At 49.5% G+C, this 22,775-nt stretch overlaps 1 protein-coding gene across 1 annotated transcript in view; it reads left to right on the top strand.

Annotated features, from left to right (window-relative positions):
* Positions 1-22,775, top strand: part of DAAM1 (dishevelled associated activator of morphogenesis 1) — an 87,562-nt gene that overhangs the window by 60,007 nt on the left and 4,780 nt on the right. Inside the window, exons 4-24 of the mRNA XM_015865786.2 lie at positions 1,336-1,407; positions 2,143-2,237; positions 3,727-4,060; positions 4,561-4,671; positions 4,783-4,886; positions 5,395-5,461; positions 5,745-5,862; positions 5,984-6,122; positions 6,600-6,658; positions 6,995-7,182; positions 7,484-7,792; positions 7,884-7,991; positions 11,838-11,867; positions 13,073-13,176; positions 15,868-15,952; positions 16,670-16,776; positions 18,452-18,540; positions 18,671-18,839; positions 19,452-19,559; positions 21,576-21,636; positions 22,257-22,388. Coding sequence (XP_015721272.1) covers positions 1,336-1,407; positions 2,143-2,237; positions 3,727-4,060; positions 4,561-4,671; positions 4,783-4,886; positions 5,395-5,461; positions 5,745-5,862; positions 5,984-6,122; positions 6,600-6,658; positions 6,995-7,182; positions 7,484-7,792; positions 7,884-7,991; positions 11,838-11,867; positions 13,073-13,176; positions 15,868-15,952; positions 16,670-16,776; positions 18,452-18,540; positions 18,671-18,839; positions 19,452-19,559; positions 21,576-21,636; positions 22,257-22,388 — 2,589 coding nt within the window. The remainder of the gene's footprint in view (positions 1-1,335; positions 1,408-2,142; positions 2,238-3,726; positions 4,061-4,560; positions 4,672-4,782; positions 4,887-5,394; positions 5,462-5,744; positions 5,863-5,983; positions 6,123-6,599; positions 6,659-6,994; positions 7,183-7,483; positions 7,793-7,883; positions 7,992-11,837; positions 11,868-13,072; positions 13,177-15,867; positions 15,953-16,669; positions 16,777-18,451; positions 18,541-18,670; positions 18,840-19,451; positions 19,560-21,575; positions 21,637-22,256; positions 22,389-22,775) is intronic.

Raw genomic sequence — 22,775 nt, 5'->3', positions numbered from 1 at the left:
TGGTTTTGGCAGGCGAAGAAAAGGCGAGCTGCCCAAACTAATAAAGCAGAGGGCACGGAGGCGTAAATACGGTCTTCTTGTTCAGAAAAAAATCTTTTCATTTGCTTTAAACTTGACCAGATCTGTGGATAAGCAGCTTTTTTCTCACCCTTGGCACAGTGGGGGTGATGCCTGAGGGGCTGCCACCTGCTCGCTCCTAAACTTCTCCCATCCCTATCCCAAAGCCACACACTGCAGAGGCTCACTAATGCTCTCTTTTGTCCTCTTGGCAAGCTGTACCTTGAGAAATTTGGATGCACAAACATTTCCCATTTACGCCTCTTGAACCAGAGTAAATATTTTGGGCTTTGTTGACTTGCAGAAATCAACTGGACTATCAGTAGTCATCTGCACGCACGGATGTGGGAGCACAAGAGTCCAGGTCCTTCCCTAGCAAGGAATTGCAGTGTGGGTTAACCCTCATAGACACCTCAAGCTCCATCTTAAAGTTAGGGATGAATTGTTTCTTCTGGTCCAACCTGAAGGAGATTTATTTATTTTTTTTATCCTTTTTCTTCTTTTGATTGGGAAAATACAGTGGGGGACAAAGTTGAACTGTTCCTTCAGAATATCTGCACACATCTGAGGTGTTATTAACCTGAGCTCAGCAATCTGTTGGTGACGTCCAACAAGAACATGACAGACCCTGAAAACCTTTGGTGGGTCTCACAAGGTGCAAAGCTTTGTAACTGGGATGACCACACAAGGCTCTGCATCAATCACTGTCATAGATCATGGGCTCAGGGGGATGTCCTTTGACTGGGGACATTGCCATGTGCTTGTTCCCTCCTAATAACCTAATAACTAATGAACCCCCAGGGGAGCTGTCTGTTTTGTGCTGAGAGATTCTCCTATTGGTATGTCACAGCCCTCCTCCAAGAGTGGAGTCTTGTTCATGTCCCATTTATGTAGCCTCTGCAGCTTGTAAAAACTCCTTTTTTCCCCACAAAGCACATCACTGGGGCTGTACAACCAAAACTGCAAGGGCACAGTAGAGATAGTACAAGAGAAATCTGAAGGTAAGATTTCCAGGTTGTTGCAGCATCGCTGGGGCAGAGCTCAATCACAGACAGATGGCATAAAGTACATTGTATATAAAAAAGTGCATATTCAATAGATCAGGTAATGTTCTGGAACTATCAGCAGTGAGTTGTGAATACAGAAAATTGAGCCTATATTGGTATCAAGTAATGTGAGAGTATGAGGGGACGTCATAGATGGCTGGCTCTAAAGGGCAAGAGACATTAATGCCATTTTTTTTCTGATCTTTGTCTTGCTTTTCTCCACTCTCTGCAGGACCAGGAAGAAAATAAAGGGGCCACCAGCTGGCCTGAGTTTTACATTGATCAGCTGAACTCAATGGCTGCTGTAAGTATTTCTGCAGTGCTATAGCACTGATGGCAGATTTAAGCCAGGAGAAATGAAGGGAGAGGTTTTGTTGTTCATTGGATGCAGCTCTGGAGTAAAAAGTTCTCCAAGGCACAGGGGTCTTGCATTTAGCTCCAAGCCAAAAGGCTGCAGGACTGAGGGCAAACAGGGATTTTCAGGCTGTTTTTTAAGGAAGCTGCCTGATCATTCAGTGGCAGTGAGGCACCAAGCTGCTGCTGCAAGGAAAGTGAGATCTCTGCTGCTGCCCTGTTTGCTGCTGAACTGGGTGGTGGTTGTGCTGGGTAAAAATGAAATACACTGTGGGAAATGCCTGTAAGGCAAGGCTGCACTGGGAGATACCCCATTGACCCCAAATGTGACCACAAGATCCTGCCCCATTTGGGCTGCAGGGCATCCCTACAGCCCCCTGTCTCACTCCCTCCTCCCCACCTTTACAGGTGCGCATGGGATGCACAATTACCAGGGGAGGGTAAAAGACCTCACTCTCACACCCCCCACTTCAGTTTAGCACCTTTCCCCTGTGGAGTCCTTGTTCACATTGCCTCAGCCCCCTGCATCCTCCCAGCCCCATAAGTGTCTCTGCTTTACATCTTTCAGGGTTGGTTTCAGGTCCCGGCTCCATCTCCTGCACTGTGGTTTGGCACATCGGGGTGGCTCATGGTCCTTTTTCTTGTGTCTGCACCGCGTTTCAACTTCACATCTTTCGTTTTGCAGAGGAAATCACTGATTGCTTTGGAAAAAGAAGATGAGGAGGAGAGAAATAAAACAATAGAAAGTTTGAAGACTGCACTGAGGACGAAACCAATGAGGCAATTTTCTTCATTTCCTTGCTTTATAGCTCTGGTTATAGCTTTTGATTTGTGTTCTCTGGCAGAGGAGTTTTAGAATAGAAATAGAAATGGGTCTAGTGCAGGATGGGGAGGAGACTTGGGACACGAGCTCTGAAACTGCATTTGCCTTTTTGAATCACCTCATCATTTTGCTCCTTCGGTCTTTTTAGTTGCATCAGCTCAGAATCTTTCAGGTGCCTAAGGTTGAATTCTGATGGGGAAATGTTTCATTATAACTGCACTGCCCGTTGTGGTCACAGAAGACACAGCTCTTGTTTGCAAATGCATTACACTCCATTTCCATTTCTCTACTGCAGTGGTTCTGGCGGTAGTAATTGGCAAGGAGTTGTAAGCAGTAAGCAGCTGGTTTCCATGAAGCCCAGTACTTGTGGGTGCTGGCTTCTGCCATTCCCAGGTGGCACCCAGCTTTTGTAGCCTGCAGTGAAACTTCTGAGAGTGCTTAAAGGTGCTTTGTGAGTCCATCACACTGAATTCATGGGTTGGTGGTTGGACTAGATGATCTTAGTGGTCTTTCCCATCTTTAATGACTCTGTGAAATTCAGAGGGATGCAACAGGCTATGTAGAAAACTTTACCTGCTGGACATACTTTGGCTTCCAGAGAAGTGAACAACAAATTTCCTATTGACTTTCCCGGAATAAGATCAGCCTTTCAAGCAGAGCAATCAGCTTTCACTCAAACTGTAATTACCCCTCTTGTTGCTGCATATGAACCCTAGTGATTATAAATTAAACTCATCCCAGTGCCGGGATGTTTTCTGGCTCACTTGCTGTGCAAGCCCACTCCTTTTGCCAAAGCAGAATGTACCCAGCCACAGCGGCATCAGGCAAAGAGGCATTTTTGGAACACATGTGCAATGTGCAGTGAAGGGGGTGGGTTATGTCTGCATGCTTTGTTGAGTCTGCCTCGGGCACAGCATGCATTTGCAGTCTGCTTGCTATTTAGCAGCATTAGAAGTCATCACCAAAATCTAAAATCTCTGCTTAAAAATGTGTGAGATATGCACAGCTGAGGAGGATGTGGATGGAGGGGCAGCAGAAGGTCCATCAGGCGTTGAGGGAGGGAGTGGGCTTGGCTGTCCTTGGGCTTTCTGTGGGTTGACTGCAGCTGGTGAGAAGACAGCTACACTGTTGGGAAACTTCTTCCTATTCTCTCCAAAACTGGTCCTGAAGGAGTCAGATCTAAATCTCAGATTGGGTGTAGGGGAGGCTTTGCAGCAGCATGGCTGAACCATGCTAAGTTTGCCTCCAATTGGAAGGATGGCATTTTGCAGCCCTGTTGCTGTGCTCTGGACTGTAGGAGTCATGCAGGCTTTCTGCTACTCAAAGACCATTGAAAGAAAATATACAGAAAGACGTTCTGGATTTACAAGAACAGACAAGTCAGCCCTATTGGTGAGTGAAGCAGTCGTTTAGCATTTGATTTTAAAACATCCCTCTTCCTGACAGGTTTGTAACCCGATTCATCGACCTGGATGGCTTGTCATGTATTCTGAACTTTCTCAAAAGCATGGACTATGAGACAGCAGAGTCTCGAATACATACCTCGCTCATTGGATGTATAAAAGCACTAATGAACAACTCCCTGGGCCGGGCTCACGTCCTGGCCCATTCGGAGAGCATTAACGTAATCGCTCAGAGTCTGAGCACAGAGAATATTAAGACAAAGGTGGCAGTGCTGGAAATCATGGGCGCTGTGTGCCTGGTTCCCGGCGGCCACAAAAAGGTACTGGAGGCTATGCTGCACTACCAGAAATACGCCAGTGAACGGACTCGTTTTCAGGTCAGTGCCTCTCAACTCGCTTTTTCACTCACACAAAATTTGGATCTGGGTCTGGGCAAACCATCACCCAGTGCTGGGTGAAGAGGAAGCCTCCCCAGAGAGCCCAAATCTGCATTCTTGCCCTTTTCTTCTCCTGGGTATCTGAATGCCATGTATGCATGATTTGCTATGGCCGTGTGAATTTTGATAGTCTGGGAATTACCCCAGACCGGTGCTGTATCTGACGAGAGCCACAGCTGAGCAAAGAATGGGAAAAGTAATTTAAAGCAGTTCCCCCCAAGAATGCTTGCTTTTATAGAGATGTCAGGAGTGAAAGTAAAGCTGCAGTACATCTGGATGGGCAGATGTTTGCAGGCACAGGTTCTGGATGGGCTGTGCTACAGCAAGCAGCAGCTGTTGCTTCAGAAAGTGTCACCGGTGAATTGCTGTGGGGGCTTTGGGGCCATCAGGAGTAGATGCTGCTGCCCCTGGGCTGTTAACTTACACTGTACGTTTGACAGACGCTCATCAATGACCTGGACAAGAGCACAGGACGGTATCGGGATGAAGTGAGCCTCAAGACAGCAATCATGTCCTTCATCAACGCAGTCCTGAGCCAGGGGGCAGGCGTGGTGAGCTCTGGGGCTCTTGCATGGGGTGGTCTTTTGGTGGGCTTGGGGTTTTCAAGAAGCTTTCTGAGGAAATGCACCTTGCTGTGTTGACCCTACAACTGTTCCTCACAGGAAAGCCTGGATTTCAGACTCCACCTGAGATATGAATTTCTCATGCTTGGAATCCAGCCAGTCATTGACAAACTAAGAGAGCATGAAAACTCAACCCTAGACCGGTGAGTGGGGACACACAGCCTGCTGTTATTTTCCCCCTTTCCTTACATGCATGATTTCTGGTTTTTGGACTTGGCCTCTGGGGAAAACCACATGGATCCTGGCTCCTCTTTAGGAAATGCTTTGGTGTCACCAAATTTAGAGTAGGAAAAACCCCATCTCCGCTGCACTCCCACACAGAGTTGAGCTGGGAAGGATGTGCCACCCTGGTAGGATGCTGTCAGTCGTCCTCCTCCTCTTCTCTTCCAAGAGACTCCTAGGAAAGTCTGTAATTACTTTGCCCTCTGTCTTTCTGAACTGGTTTTTCAAGCTGGCAAGAGTAAAGGCAAACATGTGGGCCCTGGTAGCAATAGACTGAAGTTCTCATTGGTGTTTCATGTCCCACTTATCTCTGGACCACTGCCTGCTAGTGAGCTGTTCTGGAAGCTGTTCCAAACTTGCTGCCTTCTATTTACTGTCATGCACATATCTACTTTTAATAGGCTTTTTCTCTTTCCTTTCTTTCCTCAGGCACTTAGACTTCTTTGAAATGGTCAGAAATGAAGATGATCTGGAACTTGCCAAAAGATTTGAGCTGGTGAGTGTGAACGTTACTGGTGCAGAGACTGGCAGTTCATTTTAAAGGCACCTATGTAGACCGGAACAAAGTTCTGGCTTTTGGATCAAGTTTGGTGGCTGTAAACCTGCCTCCTGTTGCCCTGCTCTGTTGCTTCATCTCTCTTCTCTCCTGGCTGTGGTCCAGTGCTGTTTGACCTTCACTCGGCTCTTGTGGCTTTTCTTTGCACTGGGAGCAGATGGCTTGTAGGGTTTCTTGCTCACTTTGATCCAGAGGCCAGACCACGCTTTGCTCTCTTCTACAGGTTCACATAGACACCAAAAGTGCAACTCAGATGTTTGAGCTGACGAGGAAGAGGCTGACTCACACAGAGGCGTATCCGCACTTTATGTCCATCCTGCATCACTGTCTCCAAATGCCTTGTGAGTACAGTGTGAGGGGCAAAAACACGCACTGTCAGGGGCTTCACAGCACAGCTCCCCTGCCCAGGGGGCAGCCACATCCCTGCTGCTTCTCTCAGCCTCTCCCCTTCCTCCTGTCCAGATAAAAGAAGTGGCAACACCGTCCAGTACTGGCTGCTGCTGGACAGGATCATACAGCAGATTGTCATTCAGAGTGACAAAGGGCAGGACCCCGACGCCACTCCCCTGGAAAACTTCAATATCAAAAATGTTGTCCGAATGTAAGCGCTCATCCACCATTCTTTGGGTTTGCTGCATGAGTTCACTTGTTCAAGAGGGTGAGCGGGCAGGATGGCAAGGTTTGGGATTCATCCCTGGCAGAGTTGGATCATTTAGACTCACTCAATAAGATGTGCATGTGAATCAAGCTCAAGCACTGTGTCCTCAGTGAGCTGTTTTCCCTTGACTGTCACTGTCACTGTGCCTTACTCATCGCTCACTGCTCTCACAGTGATGTTTCTGCTCCTTGACTGGACAAGCCATAGTCCCTGGAGGGGAGCAAGACATGCCAGTGTGCAAACCTTGCAGCCAGGAGCCATGGGAAGGCACAGATGGGGTGTCTGAAATGCCAGCATGGGAGCTGCACCCCGCACAGCCCCAGCTCCTCTGCACAGTGCTTCTCAATCACATTTTTTACTGGCAGTGTTTGCTGTCCGCATGAGGGATGTCTCACAGCACTGCTTGTCTCCTGCTTTTAGGTTAGTCAATGAAAATGAAGTTAAACAGTGGAAAGAGCAAGCGGAAAAAATGCGGAAAGGTGAGTGATGGAAAAATGAAAGGCATTAACTCTAAACTGAGCATGCAAAGTAAGCTAGGCAGATAGTATTTACATATTGCACTGAATGGGCTCTGTGTGAGTGCTGAGTCTGTATTATGCTATAGGGCTTACCAAGGAAGTAGATTCTTGTTTCTTCATGGAGTCTGCAGCACAGAGGCAGCTCTGGTCAGGGTATGGCACACACTCCCTGCCCTCAGCTGCTTATGAGGAAAGTGTGCACTGTGGGTTTTATAAATCCACACGCTGCTGGTTGCCACATTGGAGTGTTCATCACATTAAAATGGATTCATGGGCTGGTGTGGGGGGCTGTTTCAGAGCACACCGAGCTTCAGCAGAAGTTGGAGAAGAAGGAGCGGGAGTGTGACGCGAAGGCCCAGGAGAAGGAAGAAATGATGCAGACACTGAACAAGATGAAGGAGAAGCTGGAAAAGGAGTCCAGCGAGCACAAGCAGGTCAAGCAGCAGGTGGCAGATCTCACAGCACAGCTCCACGAGATGAGCAGGGTGAGACCCCAGACTTCCTCCCCATTGCTGCCTCACCCCAAATCCCCCTGAGTTGCTGAGGAGTGATTTCAGGAGACCAAGCTCCACAGGGGGCTGAGAAAGGTGCTTGTTTGTAGGGCCACCAAGATGACCATCCCTGGAGATGGGGCTATCTCACCTCTTTGTCTGCATTTGTCCTCAGTCAAGAGTGCTGAAGCCTCTGTGTGCTCCCTTCGTTGCTCAAATTTTGGCCAAAAACAAAGGTGTTTTTAAATGGTGCCCTCCCTCTATGTGACCAGTCCTTCCTCTCTTTCTCTCTCAGAGGGCAATCTGTGCTGCTGGCCCTGGAGGACCTCCTTTGCCACCAGGAGCTCCTGGTGGCCCTTTACCTTCTCCAGCTCCAGGATCCCTCATTCCCCCTCCACCGCCACCCCCACCGCCAGGGGGATGTCCCCCACCGCCACCTCCACCACCACCTCCTCCAGGTGGGCCCCCGCCACCTCCTGGTCCCCCACCCCTGGATGGGGTGATGCCCCCCCCAGGAGCACCACTGGGCTTTGCTTTCAAGAAGAAGAGCATCCCGCAGCCAACGAATGCCCTCAAGTCCTTCAACTGGTCCAAGCTGCCAGAGGTAAGCCAGAGGTTCTTCATTTGCACTTTCAGAGGGCCTTGTTGCTCTGCAGTAGGACACTCTAATGTACAGTGCTCCCTCTGTCTTCCAGAACAAGCTGGCAGGCACTGTGTGGACTGATATAGATGATGCAAAGGTGTTTAAAATCCTGGATCTTGAAGACCTGGAAAGGACATTCTCTGCCTACCAAAGACAGCAGGTAATGTCTGGCTGGGGCTGTGCGCAGGCATCTGGGACAGACACCGTGATTATGAAGTTGCTTGATGTCATGTGTGGTCTCAGAACAATCCTCCTGCCATTATTTCATTCTAGTGCTTTGACTGCCAGATTGACTCGATCTGGTCTATACTCTCATTTGCCTGCTGGCGCCTTTGCCTTGAAATGGTAGCTTACAGCTAGATGTGACTGACTTTACCCCTGCCCATGTACCTGACCGCGTGTGCCATGGCATTGGAATGCCTGTGTCAGGATGATGGATCACAAAACAAACAAAAATGACAGGGAGTGTATGAAAATAACCCCCAGATGTGGCCACGGTTGGGTAATGTTTTTGGATCGCTCTTAACAGCCACTGATCATGTCTCTGTATTGGGTGGAAAATTTATATCCCTCTCTGACCAAGAAGGACTAAGCTTTACCCACATCTACCATGGGTGGATCTCTTCTTTTATTTTTGTAGTGAGCCCAGAGCAGTATGTGAGCTTTGAATAAAATGCAAGTCCCAAACCAAAAGAATGATGCTGCAGACAAAAGTCTCTGCTTTTTAGTCTCCTTCTCAAGCAATATGGCACCAGTTTGGAAGGCATCATAGTACATGAAGAAAGTAAGACACGTGTTTCACCTGCGACAGGAGCGTCAGTGCTGACAAGCTATGAGGTTTTTCAGGAATGCAAGAAAAAAGTGAGAGAGAGAGAGAGGCTGAAAATGTTATGCCCACCTGGCTGCAAGGTGGGCAGGAGAGGCCAGGCTGTCCTGCAGTGGCCAGGCTCAGACACAGGGATGGGGCTGGGAAGGAGCAGACCCGAACATAATCTTCTTAGACAGTGTGAAAGCTTATTCTCTTCTAGAGGCTAATGGAGGGCAAGGTCAGGTTGGATTAGAGCAGAACAGAGATCAAGAGTAACAAACTAGGAGTAGGTGCTGGCCTGGTGTGTTTTGGGAATAGGTGATACAGTGCTGGCTCTTGCCCCCCACGTTTTTGGAGCTTGACAAGGGCCTTCTGAATGTGGAAAAGATGAGATGGAAATTCAAAGGAAGTGAGAACAGAAACATAGCTTGTCAGTGGATGGCCTGCCCTTTGGCCAGGGTTAGAGAGTCAGCTGATGTGATGCTAATTACTGCCTGGCAGAAATCTGAACATTATTTGACTTGACTGAGGTCCTGCTGAGTGAGGTGGCTGGTTAGTTCGGGCATGGGTTTGTGTCCCAGATGGGATAAGCACTGAAAAGGAGCTGAACATGGGAGCCAGAGGTGGGATAGGACTGGCAGATGTTCTCATGTGTGAGAGTATCTGGAAGGGAGATGGGGAAAGGGAGGGGAAGCACCTGTGAGGTGCTGCTGTGGCTAGAATCCAGCTGCTGCCAGTCCCATCTATGGGAGCATGACACATAAATTCATCATGGCCAAGTAAAGCCTCTTAGTAGCACTGTCTTATGCAAGTGGATCTCTGTGACAATGTCCCTGGTACCAAACTCATGTCCTCACCCACCTGAGTCCCCAGGGTGCTCATGGGGTAGGTGGGGCCCATGGAAGTGCCCAGTTTTCCACAATGACAGGGTCTTGTTCACTCCAGCACCTCCTGAGCATGCAAAGCTGTGCTGTTGAGATGAAAAATGCAGCTCTCTGAGACAGTTTCGTTCTTCTCTTATTGGATTGTGTACCTGGGAATGGTGGCCAAAAATTGTAAATACTTCTTACTTTTTACCACCACTACAAAGTTTTGGTGTCTGGAGGGTCTCTGCTTGTTGGCACTGGAACTGGTTGCCCAGAGAACTGTGAGTGCCTCCATCTCTGGAGGTGCCCAAGGCCATGGATGGGGCCCTGGGCAGCTCAGTCTGGTGGGGGGCAACCAGCCCACAGAAGGGGGTCAGAACTATATGAACATTAAGGTCCTTTCCAACCCAAGGCATTCTGTGATTTTATGGATAGGAGCTGTGATTGTGCCTCATCACTCTGGCAAATAAGTGCAGTGAGAACTACCTGTCCTGTTGGGCAAGGATGATAAAAACTAATGTACTGATAGCTCACAGCTTACCCTTTGCTGTAGGAGAGGTGGCTCTGTTACAGATGAGAATGTTGAATGTCCCGGGCTGGGACATACATAAAGGCTCTGTGCAGCTCTTGGGAAAGAGCCCTTCCCCACCGAATACCCCAGGATCCACCCCAGGAGCATCCCCACCCTATGCTGGCAGACCAGGGTCAGTTGTCCAGGGCTACCATGAGAGCAGCTCCCACCCAGCTCCGTGGCAGCCACCAGCCTGGATCCTCCTGTCATGGGGCTCTGGAAACATCCCCTGCCCCTAGGATTGTGTATCAGCACTTACCAATCTTGCAAGATACAGAAGGAAAACACACAGGGCCATCACAGGTCGTTGTGTCAAATACCTTTACCAACCCTTCTGATCCATGGAGTCCAATTCTGCCTTGGCAGCAGCCTCAGGTCTGGCTCAGTCATAGGGCTGCATTTTTCATCACGTCTCTTTGAAATACAGCAATAGCAGCTTGGGTATCTTTATTTAGGGCTGTTGGTCCCCCTTTCCTTGCAAAGCCGCTGCCGAAGGAAGCCCTGGCACCTCCGCTGAGTGGCTGGGATGCTCAGCAAAGGGTTGGTTCCTTCTTTTCTTGGCTGATGTTTCCTTGTCTCCCAGCACGTTTTGTTCTGCTTCTCGGCTGCAGCGTTATTTTTTTCACGCTCCAGGAAAGCTTCACACGTTGTTGTTGTATGTCTTGAACCTTTGCTGGGAACCATTTGCATACTGTAAACCATGGGGAGAGAGGGCTCAGACACGGGCTCAACCTCCTGCCAGGCACCCGTGGTCAAACCTGGGATGTTTTGTGTTGTCAACAGAGCCATTTCCCATTCTCCCACCAAACCAAACCCACGCACAGTTCCTGGGCTGATAAAGTGCTGGCAGCTGGTCAAGGAAAAACCTGCGTCACCTCCGAGCAGAGGGGTGGGAGGAAGAGCTCTTGTAAATGAATTGCATTTGGAGCCTCCCTCCCTCCCTGCAGCTGACCTCTGGCCACTGCGTGCCTTCTTTTCAGAAATAAAACAACAGCACTCAACACACAACAAACTACTTATGCACCTTTGCAGTCTCCCTCCCCATCGCAGTTATGCTGGACCTTGAGCCAAGCCAACAACACACACACGTACAAAAAAGGATGCAGCCCAGCAAACAAGGAGGGGAAACTCCCTTGTGTGTGTGTGTGGTCTCATGGTAGCGGTGTTGCTGCACGTGCTTCCAGCCTGCTGAGCGGGGCTGTAGGGTCCTGGGAAGGGCGAAGTGCAGGCTGGGCACTGGGGGAGCATCCCTGCAGGAGGACGAGTCAAGGGGAAACGTGTTGCCATGGCGAATGGTAAAGTTTTGCTGCGGCAAGATTTGCTCCGGGATGAGAATCTCGTTATTTCCACTTGAAAGCCCTGTTTTTCCTGGCAGTCGTGATGACATTTCATCCTCTCAGATTCACAAAAACCAGCAATTTTCTTCCCTGGCGCGGCGGGCTGAGCGGTGCTGCGTGGGGCCGGCGCTGGTGGCAGGGCTTGGCAGGGTCCCCTGTAGCGCCAAAGCACCTTGGTGAGACCCATCCATGCAGCATCCCCCCTTCCCTCCCTCCTCCTCCTCCTCTGCATCCCTTCATCCCCACCACTCTCCCACCCTCCCTTTTTTGGCACTGGCCGACCCCGAGCGCTTTCCCCCTTTCTGCCCACCCCTCTGTGTGATGCCCTTCCCTTGACCGTGCTTTGATTCCTTTGGGTTTTGCCGAGATCACTGAATTGCATGTGTTTTTACTGCCTTTTTCCATGCTTCTGCTATGGCTGTAGGACTTCTTTGTGAGCGGTAACTCCCGGCAGGTAAGTGAGCATCTGCAGTGTTGGAGTGGTGAGGGCAGGGCTGGGAACATGGGGACGCATGCAGTGGGTCGCAGTTGTATCATAGAGTCATGGAGTCATTGGAGTTGGAAGGGACCTTTAAAGGCCATCTGTTCCATGGCCATGGACAGTAACACCTACAGCTCCATCAGGTGCTCAGAGCCTTGTCCAGCCTGATCTTTATTAGGGAAGCCGACCATTGCTGGGAGACCCTGCCCAGAGGCTCCCTTAAAGACTGAGATGAACACACTTGTACCTACAGGAGGAGCTCAGCAGAGCTCTGCACCACTTACCCCAGCAGTTTGCTGTTCTTTATAGGTGTTCTTTTAATTCATGCAAGAAAAAAGAGTAAAAAGTGAAGTGTTCTTTGCTTGTTTTCTACCCAAAGAGTGGTTGTTCTATCTCTGAAACATTTAGCGCTCATCTGCAGCACGTGAGACCTCGCAGCTCTGGGTTATGTTCCTCCCAGCAGGGTTGAATAGCCAGGTTTTAATTTCTTTGATTACTAAACATGTTACATGGTCAATTAAAACTGTGCTCCTTGGGCAACACTATGAGATCACTGTTAGCTTTATCTGCCCATCCGTGTGCAGCCACAGCACTGTACATTGCTGTTCATTGGAAGGTAACAGCTGCTGAGGAAATTTAGGTGCTCGTACCACAGGGGTTTGTGCTTTCAAATCCCTTGTTTTGGAAGCATTTCCCTGAAAGAGCCTCAAATGCTGCAGGTTGCATTTGGAAGTCTGGTAGCTTTTGTTGGTGGATTTGCTGTTGGGTCTGGTGTGCGATGGGCGGCTGCAAATGGCTGGAGAACAGGACAACAGCGGTCATGACTGCGTGCAGCTGCCCATAATGAAGTATTTCATGTGAGGGCTGAACAAAGTATCACAAATATGTATGCTAAGAAAGCCCTGCTTTATTTATTCAGCAGCGCTTGTGCGTTTGCAGATTCTTAAATCTTCCCTGTCTGAGAAAATATTTACATTTCTAACCAGTGGCTTCAAAGCCCGTGCTGGTTTATGAAGCGACTTACTGTATTTCACTTGCAGGCTATGGGTTTTACCCGTAACCCATGGTGACACTCCTGATTAATGGGGGCCCGCTGTGCATTGCAGTGGTATGTGCTGAGAGTACTAAATGCTTTCTCCATGCTTTTTTTTTCTTTTTTCTCCCTATTATTTTTGCAGAAGGAAGATGCTATTGATGACACATTGAGTTCCCGGCACAAAGTCAAGGAGCTCTCAGTCATCGATGGCCGGAGAGCTCAGAACTGCAACATCCTTCTCTCCAGGTATGGCTGATGTGGTGGTCAGGGGTGTCATGCTCCAGCCTGGGGGGGCTGCTCATCCATGGGGGGGCAGCTGCAGCTGTAGCCATACACCTTCCATTGCAGGGTAGCATGAGACAGGGAGATGCTTTGAATGGGGTGCTTAGCCCCAAGAGGGGCTTCATATCACCTTTTATCTTCTTCAGCTTGGGTTTTTTTTGCTCTCCGGAGGCTAAATGGAGGTCTTTGCACTCTGGGGAAAAAATAATGTCCAACAGCAGTAAAATCCAACTCCATTAAAAATGGTCACTGCTGCACCAAGCTGCTGTTCTGCTTTTGTGGCACCAAGGGCCAGCCACCCCAGGCAGTGCAGTGAGTAGGATGGGTTTGTGGGTGCATTACCCAAATCCTGCCTTGTCTGACTGCAGGCAGCAGGGCCAGTATGGGCTGCCCATGTGGCTTCCTTCCCTGGCACACTGCAGGCTGGTGTCTGCAAACAAAACCTCCGGGTGGGGGAACGGTGCCTGGTTTCTGCTCTGCATTGCTTCTAGGGATTTCCTTATTTCCTCAAATGCAGTAGTCAGAGTAACGGGGATTACAGTGAAAGTGGAGCTTAGAGCAGCATGTGGATGAGTACATCCGTATCAGCAATCTGCTGGAGAGCAAAGCAGCAGGACCAGGGTTGCTCCCCTGCATTGCATGCAATCAGAGCAGGTTCAGGTTAATTCAGCAAATGTTTGTGCACACAAGCACACAAACAGCCCCTTTGGCATGAAGGGGAGTTACTCAAGCACTTAACTGCAGGGGCATTGGAGGCACCTCTCTGAGTAAAGGTCTTCATATGCCATCACCAGCCCATCTTTATCTCGTAGTGATGGCTGGAAATGTGTTGTCATTAATTAATCCAGCAGGAATGAGCACTGCCTGCCTGCCCTGCCCTTTGGGTCCCTCCCTGGAAGACCAGCAAGCAGGGCGTGGGGCTGTATGATTTTTCCCAGCATCATGATTTCTAAGCACTGATATATTTAGCAACATAAATACATAACATGCCAAGGAGGAGTGGGCCCTGACTTTCAGCAGATCTAGACCTGCTCTCCTCCAGCAGTTTGCAACCACCTGGGCTCCTCAGCCCTGGGGATGCTGTGGGGTCCATCCTGTGCTGCCTGCACCCAGGGACCTCTGCAGGCTCGGCTCAGCCCCTGCATCTCCAACAAACTGTCTATCAAGCCCTGTGCCCATCTGAGCAAGACAGAGCAGCAGATCTGTGCTCTGCTGCTGCGGAAGGCTGGGTGTTGTAGGAGCGAGCCGCCTTTCACATGTGAAAGGACCTGCAGGCTTGGCCCCTTGTTTAACCCAGACATTTGTAAGCTAAACAGCTATTGTCTGGCTTGCAGCGTGGAAAGATTACGGCCAGTGAGATACTTTATCTCTCTCTGTAGATTTATTTTTTTGCCTGCTTCCCTTGCTTTGGGAGAAATTACTGCACAGTGAGATCACTGCATTTTCCTTCAGCTTGTAATGCAGCACAAGAATATTTTTAACATTTGCTTTTTCCCTCTTTTTTAAGAACGCTCCAGCAATGCCGACGTCGGTGCATTGCAGCATCTTGCTCAGTGAAACCCTGCCTTTGCTTCTGCTCTGGGTGTACACGTGTGTATTTTTAGCGTGCTGCCTTCTGCAAGATGCAAATCAGGGCTTTGCTCCATCCCTTTCTGAGCGTGCTGGCGGTGAATGGCTCGTCTGATTCCTCTCTGCAGCGAGGCAGTGTGGAGCGTTTTTCTCAAATGAATGTGGCTTTTCAGGAGGGCGCGTCCCCTTCCAGGCCGAGTTTGTTTTTCCCCTTCACACTTATTACATCCTTCGCCGGACCCTACAAAAGCCACGCAAGCAAGCTCAGCCCGGCGGGCTGTCACTTTGCATCGCCGAGCTGCTGGCCTTAAATCCCTGTGACAGCAAGCACCGTGACCCCGTTCCTCTCAGACGGCTCGCGTTCGACAGCTGCTGCCAACAATGATAATTATTGTGGTTATAGATAAGCTTCTAGCTTTCCCTGGCCCCTTTCCCATCACGTTGTCTGAGAAGCTGTTCTCTTCTGGCGCCCTGTGATTGCTCTCTGCCGATCCTGAAGCAGCCTCTTGTTCTTGGCATGGTGTTTTGGTGATTTCTGAGAAAAGTTTGCTCAGCCCTTTTATTGTGTGTCTCTGTTTTATTATTGGGTTTGCTTTTAATGAGCAGGGCTTAAAAAGGCACGCTCGCTGTTCAGCACATACCCAGAGACTCTGAAGATAGCCGGGTCTGTGATGGCAGTGCTTGGCCCAAAGCTCCTGCAGAGGGAAGAAGGGACTCACCTTCTTTTGCACTGAGATTGTTTAATCAACTGCACTGCAAAAATATGAGGAAAAAATATTTGTGCTATTGCAATCCCAGTCCTCACAAGGAGTGGTCACACATTGCTGCAGATCTATTAAACTGTGATCGATGGATGCTCAGCTCAGGAGGAAATGTGGGTGTCCTTCTATCAGTTTCCTCAGCTTGCTTCCCCAGATTTTAGGTTCCTTTCTCTTTCTGCTTAGAAGGAGACTCCATATGAAAGAGGTTGGGAGGGGTGGTGGACCACATGAACCTGCCCATGCTGATGGGTGGCTGAGGACATACTCCTCAATCTGTCCCATTGTATGCATGCAATTAATCCTCCTTCTCCCTCTTTTCCCCTAGGCTGAAGCTTTCAAATGAGGAGATCAAACGAGCCATTTTGACGATGGACGAGCAGGAGGACCTCCCAAAAGACATGTTGGAGCAGGTGGGCAGTGCATCCCGTGCTCCTCCTGGTTGGCATCATGCCTTATAATGAGGCCACACATAGAGTTTGGGATCAAGCTGTGGCTCTGAGATGTATTAGGCCCCAAATTATTTGACAGCTTCATATTGAGAACCATCCAAAGGGTTGTTGGAGAACCAGGAATGAAGGCAGTGAGGTTGTAGCATCAGCACTGAGGGCAGAATAGCCCTTCTGTTATGTGCTGGTACCTGTGTCTGACTGGGACCCAGCGCTGAGCCATTTGGTGGCCGAAGATTGAAGTTTGTGCTTGATGGGGGTTATTTCTGAAAGCTTTCTGAGCGTTTTTGTGGTCCTCAAAAAAAAAGGAATTCAGCTTTTCACCCCCTCTGGGTGCCTTTAGAAGCATTTTATTCACCTGTTCAAACTTTCTGCCTGCAGTAATGTGGATTTTCAGCAAGAGCCTCCCATATCTAGTTTGGCAGATCCGATGTGGAAACCTTGATGTAGACCCAGCATATCTGTTGTAAAGTCAGAGTGGTTACAGGGCAGAAGTAAGAGATGCCAATGTGATGTGGCAGAGGGAGGAAGGACAAAGGGACAGCTGGAATGCACTTATTTCATAGATCACCATGCAGATCAAAAACGCAGGAGGTTCAAGTGACTAAATCACTGCTTTGTTCATGAAAAAACTTCAGAGCTGTGCATGGATCTCATGTCTACAACTGTGTTTCTCCTTAGCTCCTGAAGTTTGTTCCAGAAAAGGGTGACATTGACCTGCTGGAAGAACATAAGCACGAACTGGACCGCATGGCCAAGGCTGACCGGTTTCTCTTCGAAATGAGCAGGTGGGCTGACCCATGGGATGTCATGGAGCCTGGATGGGCAGTAGGCCCTGCTTGCTGTTTTTTGCATCAAGAAGCATGGGTAGATGGATGGGAGGGCAGGCGAGTCGCTCCTATCCATAAGGATCACTCAAAATGCTGCACATTCCAGAAAGCAGCAGCAGACAGAGCAGGGGATGGGGTGATGATACTCACAGAGCATCTCCCAACACACTTACCCTCCTGCCTGGGTAGGAAAAGCTCAGTCTGGCACAGCTGTGCAGAACAGTCCATTGTCTGCATCATGGTCCAGGTGGGAAGTGCTGCTTGAATGATAACAGTGCCATTGCAATGCTCCTTCCCCCTCTGTACTAATATATCCTAATGAATACTGAAGACTGATTTATGTAAATTTTGCCCTGCTGTAAAGATAAGTTCCACTCGTCACCTTCAGGAATGACTCGTCCCCAAGGCTCCTGAGAATATATGAGACAGAGAGGAAATGTCATTTCTTCCTGATCCTGGCAGCAATCATTTATGCCTTACAGGTCTTCAGGGACCTTATCTTTTGCATGCACATCCTCCAGGGGTTCTGGTTTAAAATCTCGAAGCTCGTTATTTAACTCCAGCTGAGTATTGAGCTCTTTGAAATTTTCTCTGAGGAGTTTCTTAGCTGAACTTCGAGCGAGTCACTTGTTTGATAAGTCAGAGAGTTTTGCAATGCGACTTCATTCCAGCAGATCAAAAATAGAAACGCTCCTGTTCTCCCTGAGAAATGCACTGAAGAACACCACGGCAATGCACTGTGGGGTTGCTGAGTGTCAAATCAGACAGGACAGAGCTGTGAAGTTCAGAACCAAGCCTTCGGGGCTGAAAGATGGAATTAGCCTTCCTTTTGCAGGTTACCTTTCTTTCTCCTGCTAAAATGTTGCTCCTGTGCCTTCATCTCTTGGAAGCACAATGTACTAATGCAAATATTTTCCTTGATTTCATGCATAGCTCTTTAATTTGCCCTGTGGTCTGTAACCAAGTGTGATGTCTTTGTCACTTCTGATCAGTATGTCAGCCTACCCTGTGGCCTTGGCTGTGAACACATCTCCCATGGGTCCTGGTCTGAGTGACTCAAATCAGGCTGCCATGTGCATACAAGTGAGATCTTGTTTAGCTTAAACACAACTGACATGGGCAGAGCCATTCCCAAATTGCCCAGGAAAGGGCTGGGTTGGGATGTATTGGTGGCTGTGCTGCCCAGGTCCAGGGGGACACTGTCACTTGGGGCATCTGAAAGTCAGATCTCATTAGCACTGGTAGCTGATGTGTCTGTCTCCAGCCACAGCTCACTGCAAAGCCGCTGGGAGCCCAGATCTCATCAACATCTCTGCCCAGGAGTGGTCGTAAATTAACTGATTATTCATAGCAATAGAATGTACAAATGCACTTGTTGAACCTGCTGTGTTCAGGATAGCTTACACATGTGCTTAAGAACCCATCACCATCTGCCCAGTGATGGCTGTAGCTTCAGTTGTCATTTATTTTTTCCAACCAGCATAGGTTCCGGGGGAAATGCAGTCATTGCTTTTTAATCACTGTGGCTCAGGCGTGCTTTGTAAGCCCGGCTGTGAACAGCTGGGCAGCAGAGCTCTGCCTGGAGCAAGTAAAGCTCAACCTGCACCTCTCTTGTTTTCTTTTTTTCTGGCAGGATAAACCATTATCAGCAAAGGCTGCAGTCCCTCTACTTCAAGAAGAAGTTTGCAGAGAGAGTTGCAGAAGTCAAACCCAAGGTGGAAGGCAAGTGACTGCATCCGCTGACTGCTTCTGGTGGAGATGGCAGGGATGGAGGGAGCACTGCAGGGCAGGGGACTGATGCGGTGCAGGTGCTGTGGCTTGCAGGTGACATCCTGCACCTCTCTCCTTGCAGCCATCCGTGCTGGCTCCAAGGCAGTGCTGCAGAGCAGCAGCTTGCAGCAGCTGCTGGAAGTGGTCCTGGCCTTCGGGAACTACATGAACAAAGGACAGAGGGGAAACGCCTTCGGGTTTAAGATCTCCAGCCTGAACAAGATCGCAGACACAAAGTCCAGCATTGACAAGTGAGCATCCCCTGCCCTCTTCCTCAGTAGTTTCTATGGGCTCCAGCACTGCTGGAGTGGCACATCCCATGGCACAAGCATTCTGGATCACAGAAAGTTTAGAGGGATCTGAGCTGCAGTCAGCATGAAGATGGGTGGGAGCTTTCCTTTCTAGGCTACTCAGTGCCAATCAAGGCTGGTGTGGAGGATCATTCTCCAAGAGCTCTTTTTCCCTTTGAGAAGCCAGAGGAGGGATCTTTAGGCTGGTCTCTGCAGAGAACTCCTGTGCAGCCACCCCAAGCTGAGGCTGCCCTTGCGGTGCTCATTCACCCTCTCTGAGCTTTGTGTACAGGGAGAGAGGAGCTGGGTCAGATCCCAAACCTGCCCAGCCTTTACCAAGCAGCAGAGATGATGGAGGAAGGGGCGGTGACATTCAGGCACCTCCAGTGGATCCCTCCCTCTTGATGCAGGGACCAGGCTGCTCTGCACTATGGCAGCGGTGGGACAGACCTGGCCCACATCCCCTGCTCTGCACTCCAGACAGTGGGCAGCGTTATTGCAGGGATCCCAAAACAGTTGTGAGGATTGGGATTTCACCAGCACCGCACTAACCTCGCTGTTCCTTCCTCCTAGGAACATTACTCTTCTGCACTATCTCATCACTATTGTTGAAAAGAAATATCCCAAAGTCCTCCGTCTGCACGAGGAGCTGCGAGACATCCCGCAGGCAGCCAAAGTCAAGTAAGCAGGGATTAGAGTGGGTTACATGGGGCTGTGGGGTTGCATCTTCTCTTGCTTCGGCCTGCCTTTCTGTATCACGCTCCCACGGCCCTGCACCCACAGGGACAGAAGCACAGAGTCGGTGCTGCAGCAAGCATCACCTTGTGGCTTTAAATCCCAGTCCCTGCAGCCAAAGGGCCGTGAGCCTCTGGCTGCAAGGGAGGAGAGCTGCTTACGGCAGCCGTTTCCTGCTGTTATCTCACCGCAGAAGCATTTAATTAATTTCTAATGGTACGTCAAGTAATCTGGTAGGAAGCGGTTGCGGTGTGGCTGCAGATAAAAGGCAGCTCTTTATCTGGGTGCAGCGGGGAGGCTTTGCTGTGTGGGGCACCAGCTAGAGAGGCTTGGTGCCCTCTGGGTCCAGCACTCCTGCCTCCAGCATGGAGCTTTTGATGCCTATAATGCACATGGGGAGCCTGCACACTCATGGAGTGGGCTGCTGCAGTCTGGAGAGGCCCCGTCCAGCAAAGCACTTAAGCACGTGCTTAGCGTTAAGTGCAGGAGGAATCTGCTGTTGCTCTGCAAAGCCCTCAAGTATGCGCTTAAGTCCCTCTGAAATCAATGGGGCTCTGTTTTGGTCTTAAAGCTGAGCAGGAGCTTATGTACTGTGCTGCTGTGGGGATCTGAGCCTGTGACAGGGAGTCAGAGATTATACATTTCTGTGAGCAGCACTCGTGTGGCTGAGAGCATTCGCCTACATAATCCATAGACACAGAGAGGGCCTTAAACTGCCCCTTTTTGGAGATGAGACAGCAAATACACATGAAGCTCACAGGTCTCTTTAAGTTTCAGTGCTCTTAAGGGTGGATTCTCTATAGAAGAACATACAAAGCATTTGGGGTGATGAGCATCCTTGCATTTAAAGCACACAATAATTTTACGTTGCAGGGGTTGGGCCGAACACCTGGGCAGAGAGGAGTGGGTGGTTGCTGTGATGCAGGCATCGCTCCCTGCCTGCTGCCTGCAGGCTTCTTTCTCATGCTCTGCAGCTGTTGTACAGATACACGTATGGGAAAGAAAGCGTCAACAGAGAGGCCTTTTTCCCTGAACTTTATCAGTTTTGTGCTAAACTGGACACCACATGTAATGGTTGGGTTCAGTCCAATCTACAGCAAAACCAAAAAGTTTCTGAATCTCTGGAAAACCCTCAATTCCCCCCAGCCCTGCAGCTGTGAAGGAAAATTGCCGCCTCTGTCAGCCCCACCACTACTAATGAACTGCTAGAGCACGGGGCTCCCACAGCTTCATTTTCCCAGACTTAGACCTGCCAGGAACGCTTGCCCCATGACATAGGGAAGGCACCCCTGGAAAGGCTTCAAGCCTGTGGTCATCAAGTCTTTGTGAGAAAGCTCCTGATCAGCTGTATGGGAGAAACCCGTAAGTGCTCAATCTCAGCACACTGGGGACTCGAGCCTTGTGTAAACAGCCTCAGTGCCAGTCATGATCATTTATTTTTATTTCTCTATATTTGGGTTGCCTCCCCTTAGGAAAGCTTTTTCTGTTAAGGAGTGCTGCTCTGGTCCATAGGGTGAGAAGGATGCTTTGTGTGGAATTCACCTCATCATTATTGCTGCTATAACTGTCCACTGTGCAATAGGACAGTTATATTCTGCTGATACAAAGAGATGGGAGCAGGCAATGACAGCAGCCCTACCATCACAAAGGACACGGATGAGGAGTGCCCCTTCCTCCATCCCACTGCTGCCTGCTCTGGGATTTTTAGCACATTCCCTTTGATTACAAGCACAGAGAAGTGCTCTGCTTTCAAGCAAGCATCAGCAGTCACTTTCAGATAGGCAGCTGCCTTTGCTTAGAGGCTGTCAGGATGATTTCCTGTTCAGCACATGCCAGCCTGCAAATAGGAGGCAGTGTGAGCAGCACTGCGGTCTGTTCAGTGGAAAAGCACGGTTGTGTTGGTGGGAGAGCTGGAAAATGTGCTGGAGAAGTTGAAAACTGACATCCTGCCGTTTCCAACAGCATGACTGAGCTGGAGAAAGAAATAAACACACTGAGGAGTGGCCTGAGAGCAGTGGAGACTGTAAGTATTATTTAAATCAAATGTAGTCCAGCCTGGCTTCCAGCATCAGGGCATCCCTCTGCAGGGATGGAGGCGAGGGAGAAAGCAAAGCTGCCTTACTGTATTTTCTGGAGATCTTCTGCTCTTTCCCTTCCTGTCCTGTACATGCACCTGTCCTCCTAGGGCTGTTGGGGCACTGAAGCTACTGTATGTTGGTTGGGCACATGCATGGTTTGTGTCTGACACACCAGAGGAAGTTAAGTGTAGTACCCATGGAGCAGGACCTGTAATGTGCTGTGGTGTCTCTTTGGCCGTAAAACCTCAGAGGACAAGGGCTCAGGTTGGGCAGCTCATCTGGAATGGTGAAGAAGTGAAGGTATCCTTAAGGACTCTCTGTCTTATTAATTGCTGCTTTCAGCATCTTTCCCAGAGGATTTGGTCTCAGAAGCATAACATGGCTAAGATATCATAAAATGGGGTAATCCAAGGTCTCATGCATTGCAAGAGGGAGCAATGGTACAGTGCAACACTGACATGGGCACAAACCCAGCAGCACTGACAGGGACCAGTGATGTTTGTGTCCCTCATTAAATCCTGGCTGGATTTATGTGTTTGTTTGCTTGTTTGTTTGTTTCCCAAAGGAGCTGGACTTCCAGAAGTCTCAAGTTCAGCAAACAGGAGATAAGTTTGTGTCTGTTGTCAGCCAGTTCATCACTCTAGCCAGCTTCAGCTTCTCAGATGTTGAAGATCTTCTGGCAGAAGCAAAAGAACTGGTAAGGTCACCAATGCCCTTGAGATCTGATCTGGGCAGTGTTTCATCCCCTAATCTAGCCAGCAGAGGAGGAACAGCCCTGGCCTTCCCAGAGCATTTGCTGTGTGTGTCATCTCAAATATCCCCCAAGAGATGACACAGATGTGAGGTAGGGTGAGTGTCCTGCTGAGACCCTGACATGAGGAAAACATTGCTCCTTGTGGTTTGTTCAGAGTGGGCTTTATTCTGTCTGTCCCCAGGGCTTTATTCCTACTCCACAACCCAATGTGCCATGGGATCAAAGGTCAGGCCAGCAAACACGAGACATGGTGTACAATACCTTGAGATACCTGTCTGTCTGTTGGAAGGGCAAGGGAGGGGCTAGCCTTGGGAGAGTTGTGTCCATCAG

This window comes from Coturnix japonica, chromosome 5 (assembly GCF_001577835.2).
Source record: "Coturnix japonica isolate 7356 chromosome 5, Coturnix japonica 2.1, whole genome shotgun sequence".
Taxonomy (NCBI): domain Eukaryota; kingdom Metazoa; phylum Chordata; class Aves; order Galliformes; family Phasianidae; genus Coturnix; species Coturnix japonica.
Note: the sequence above shows the minus strand (reverse complement) of the source record. Positions and strands in the feature narration are given on the sequence as shown.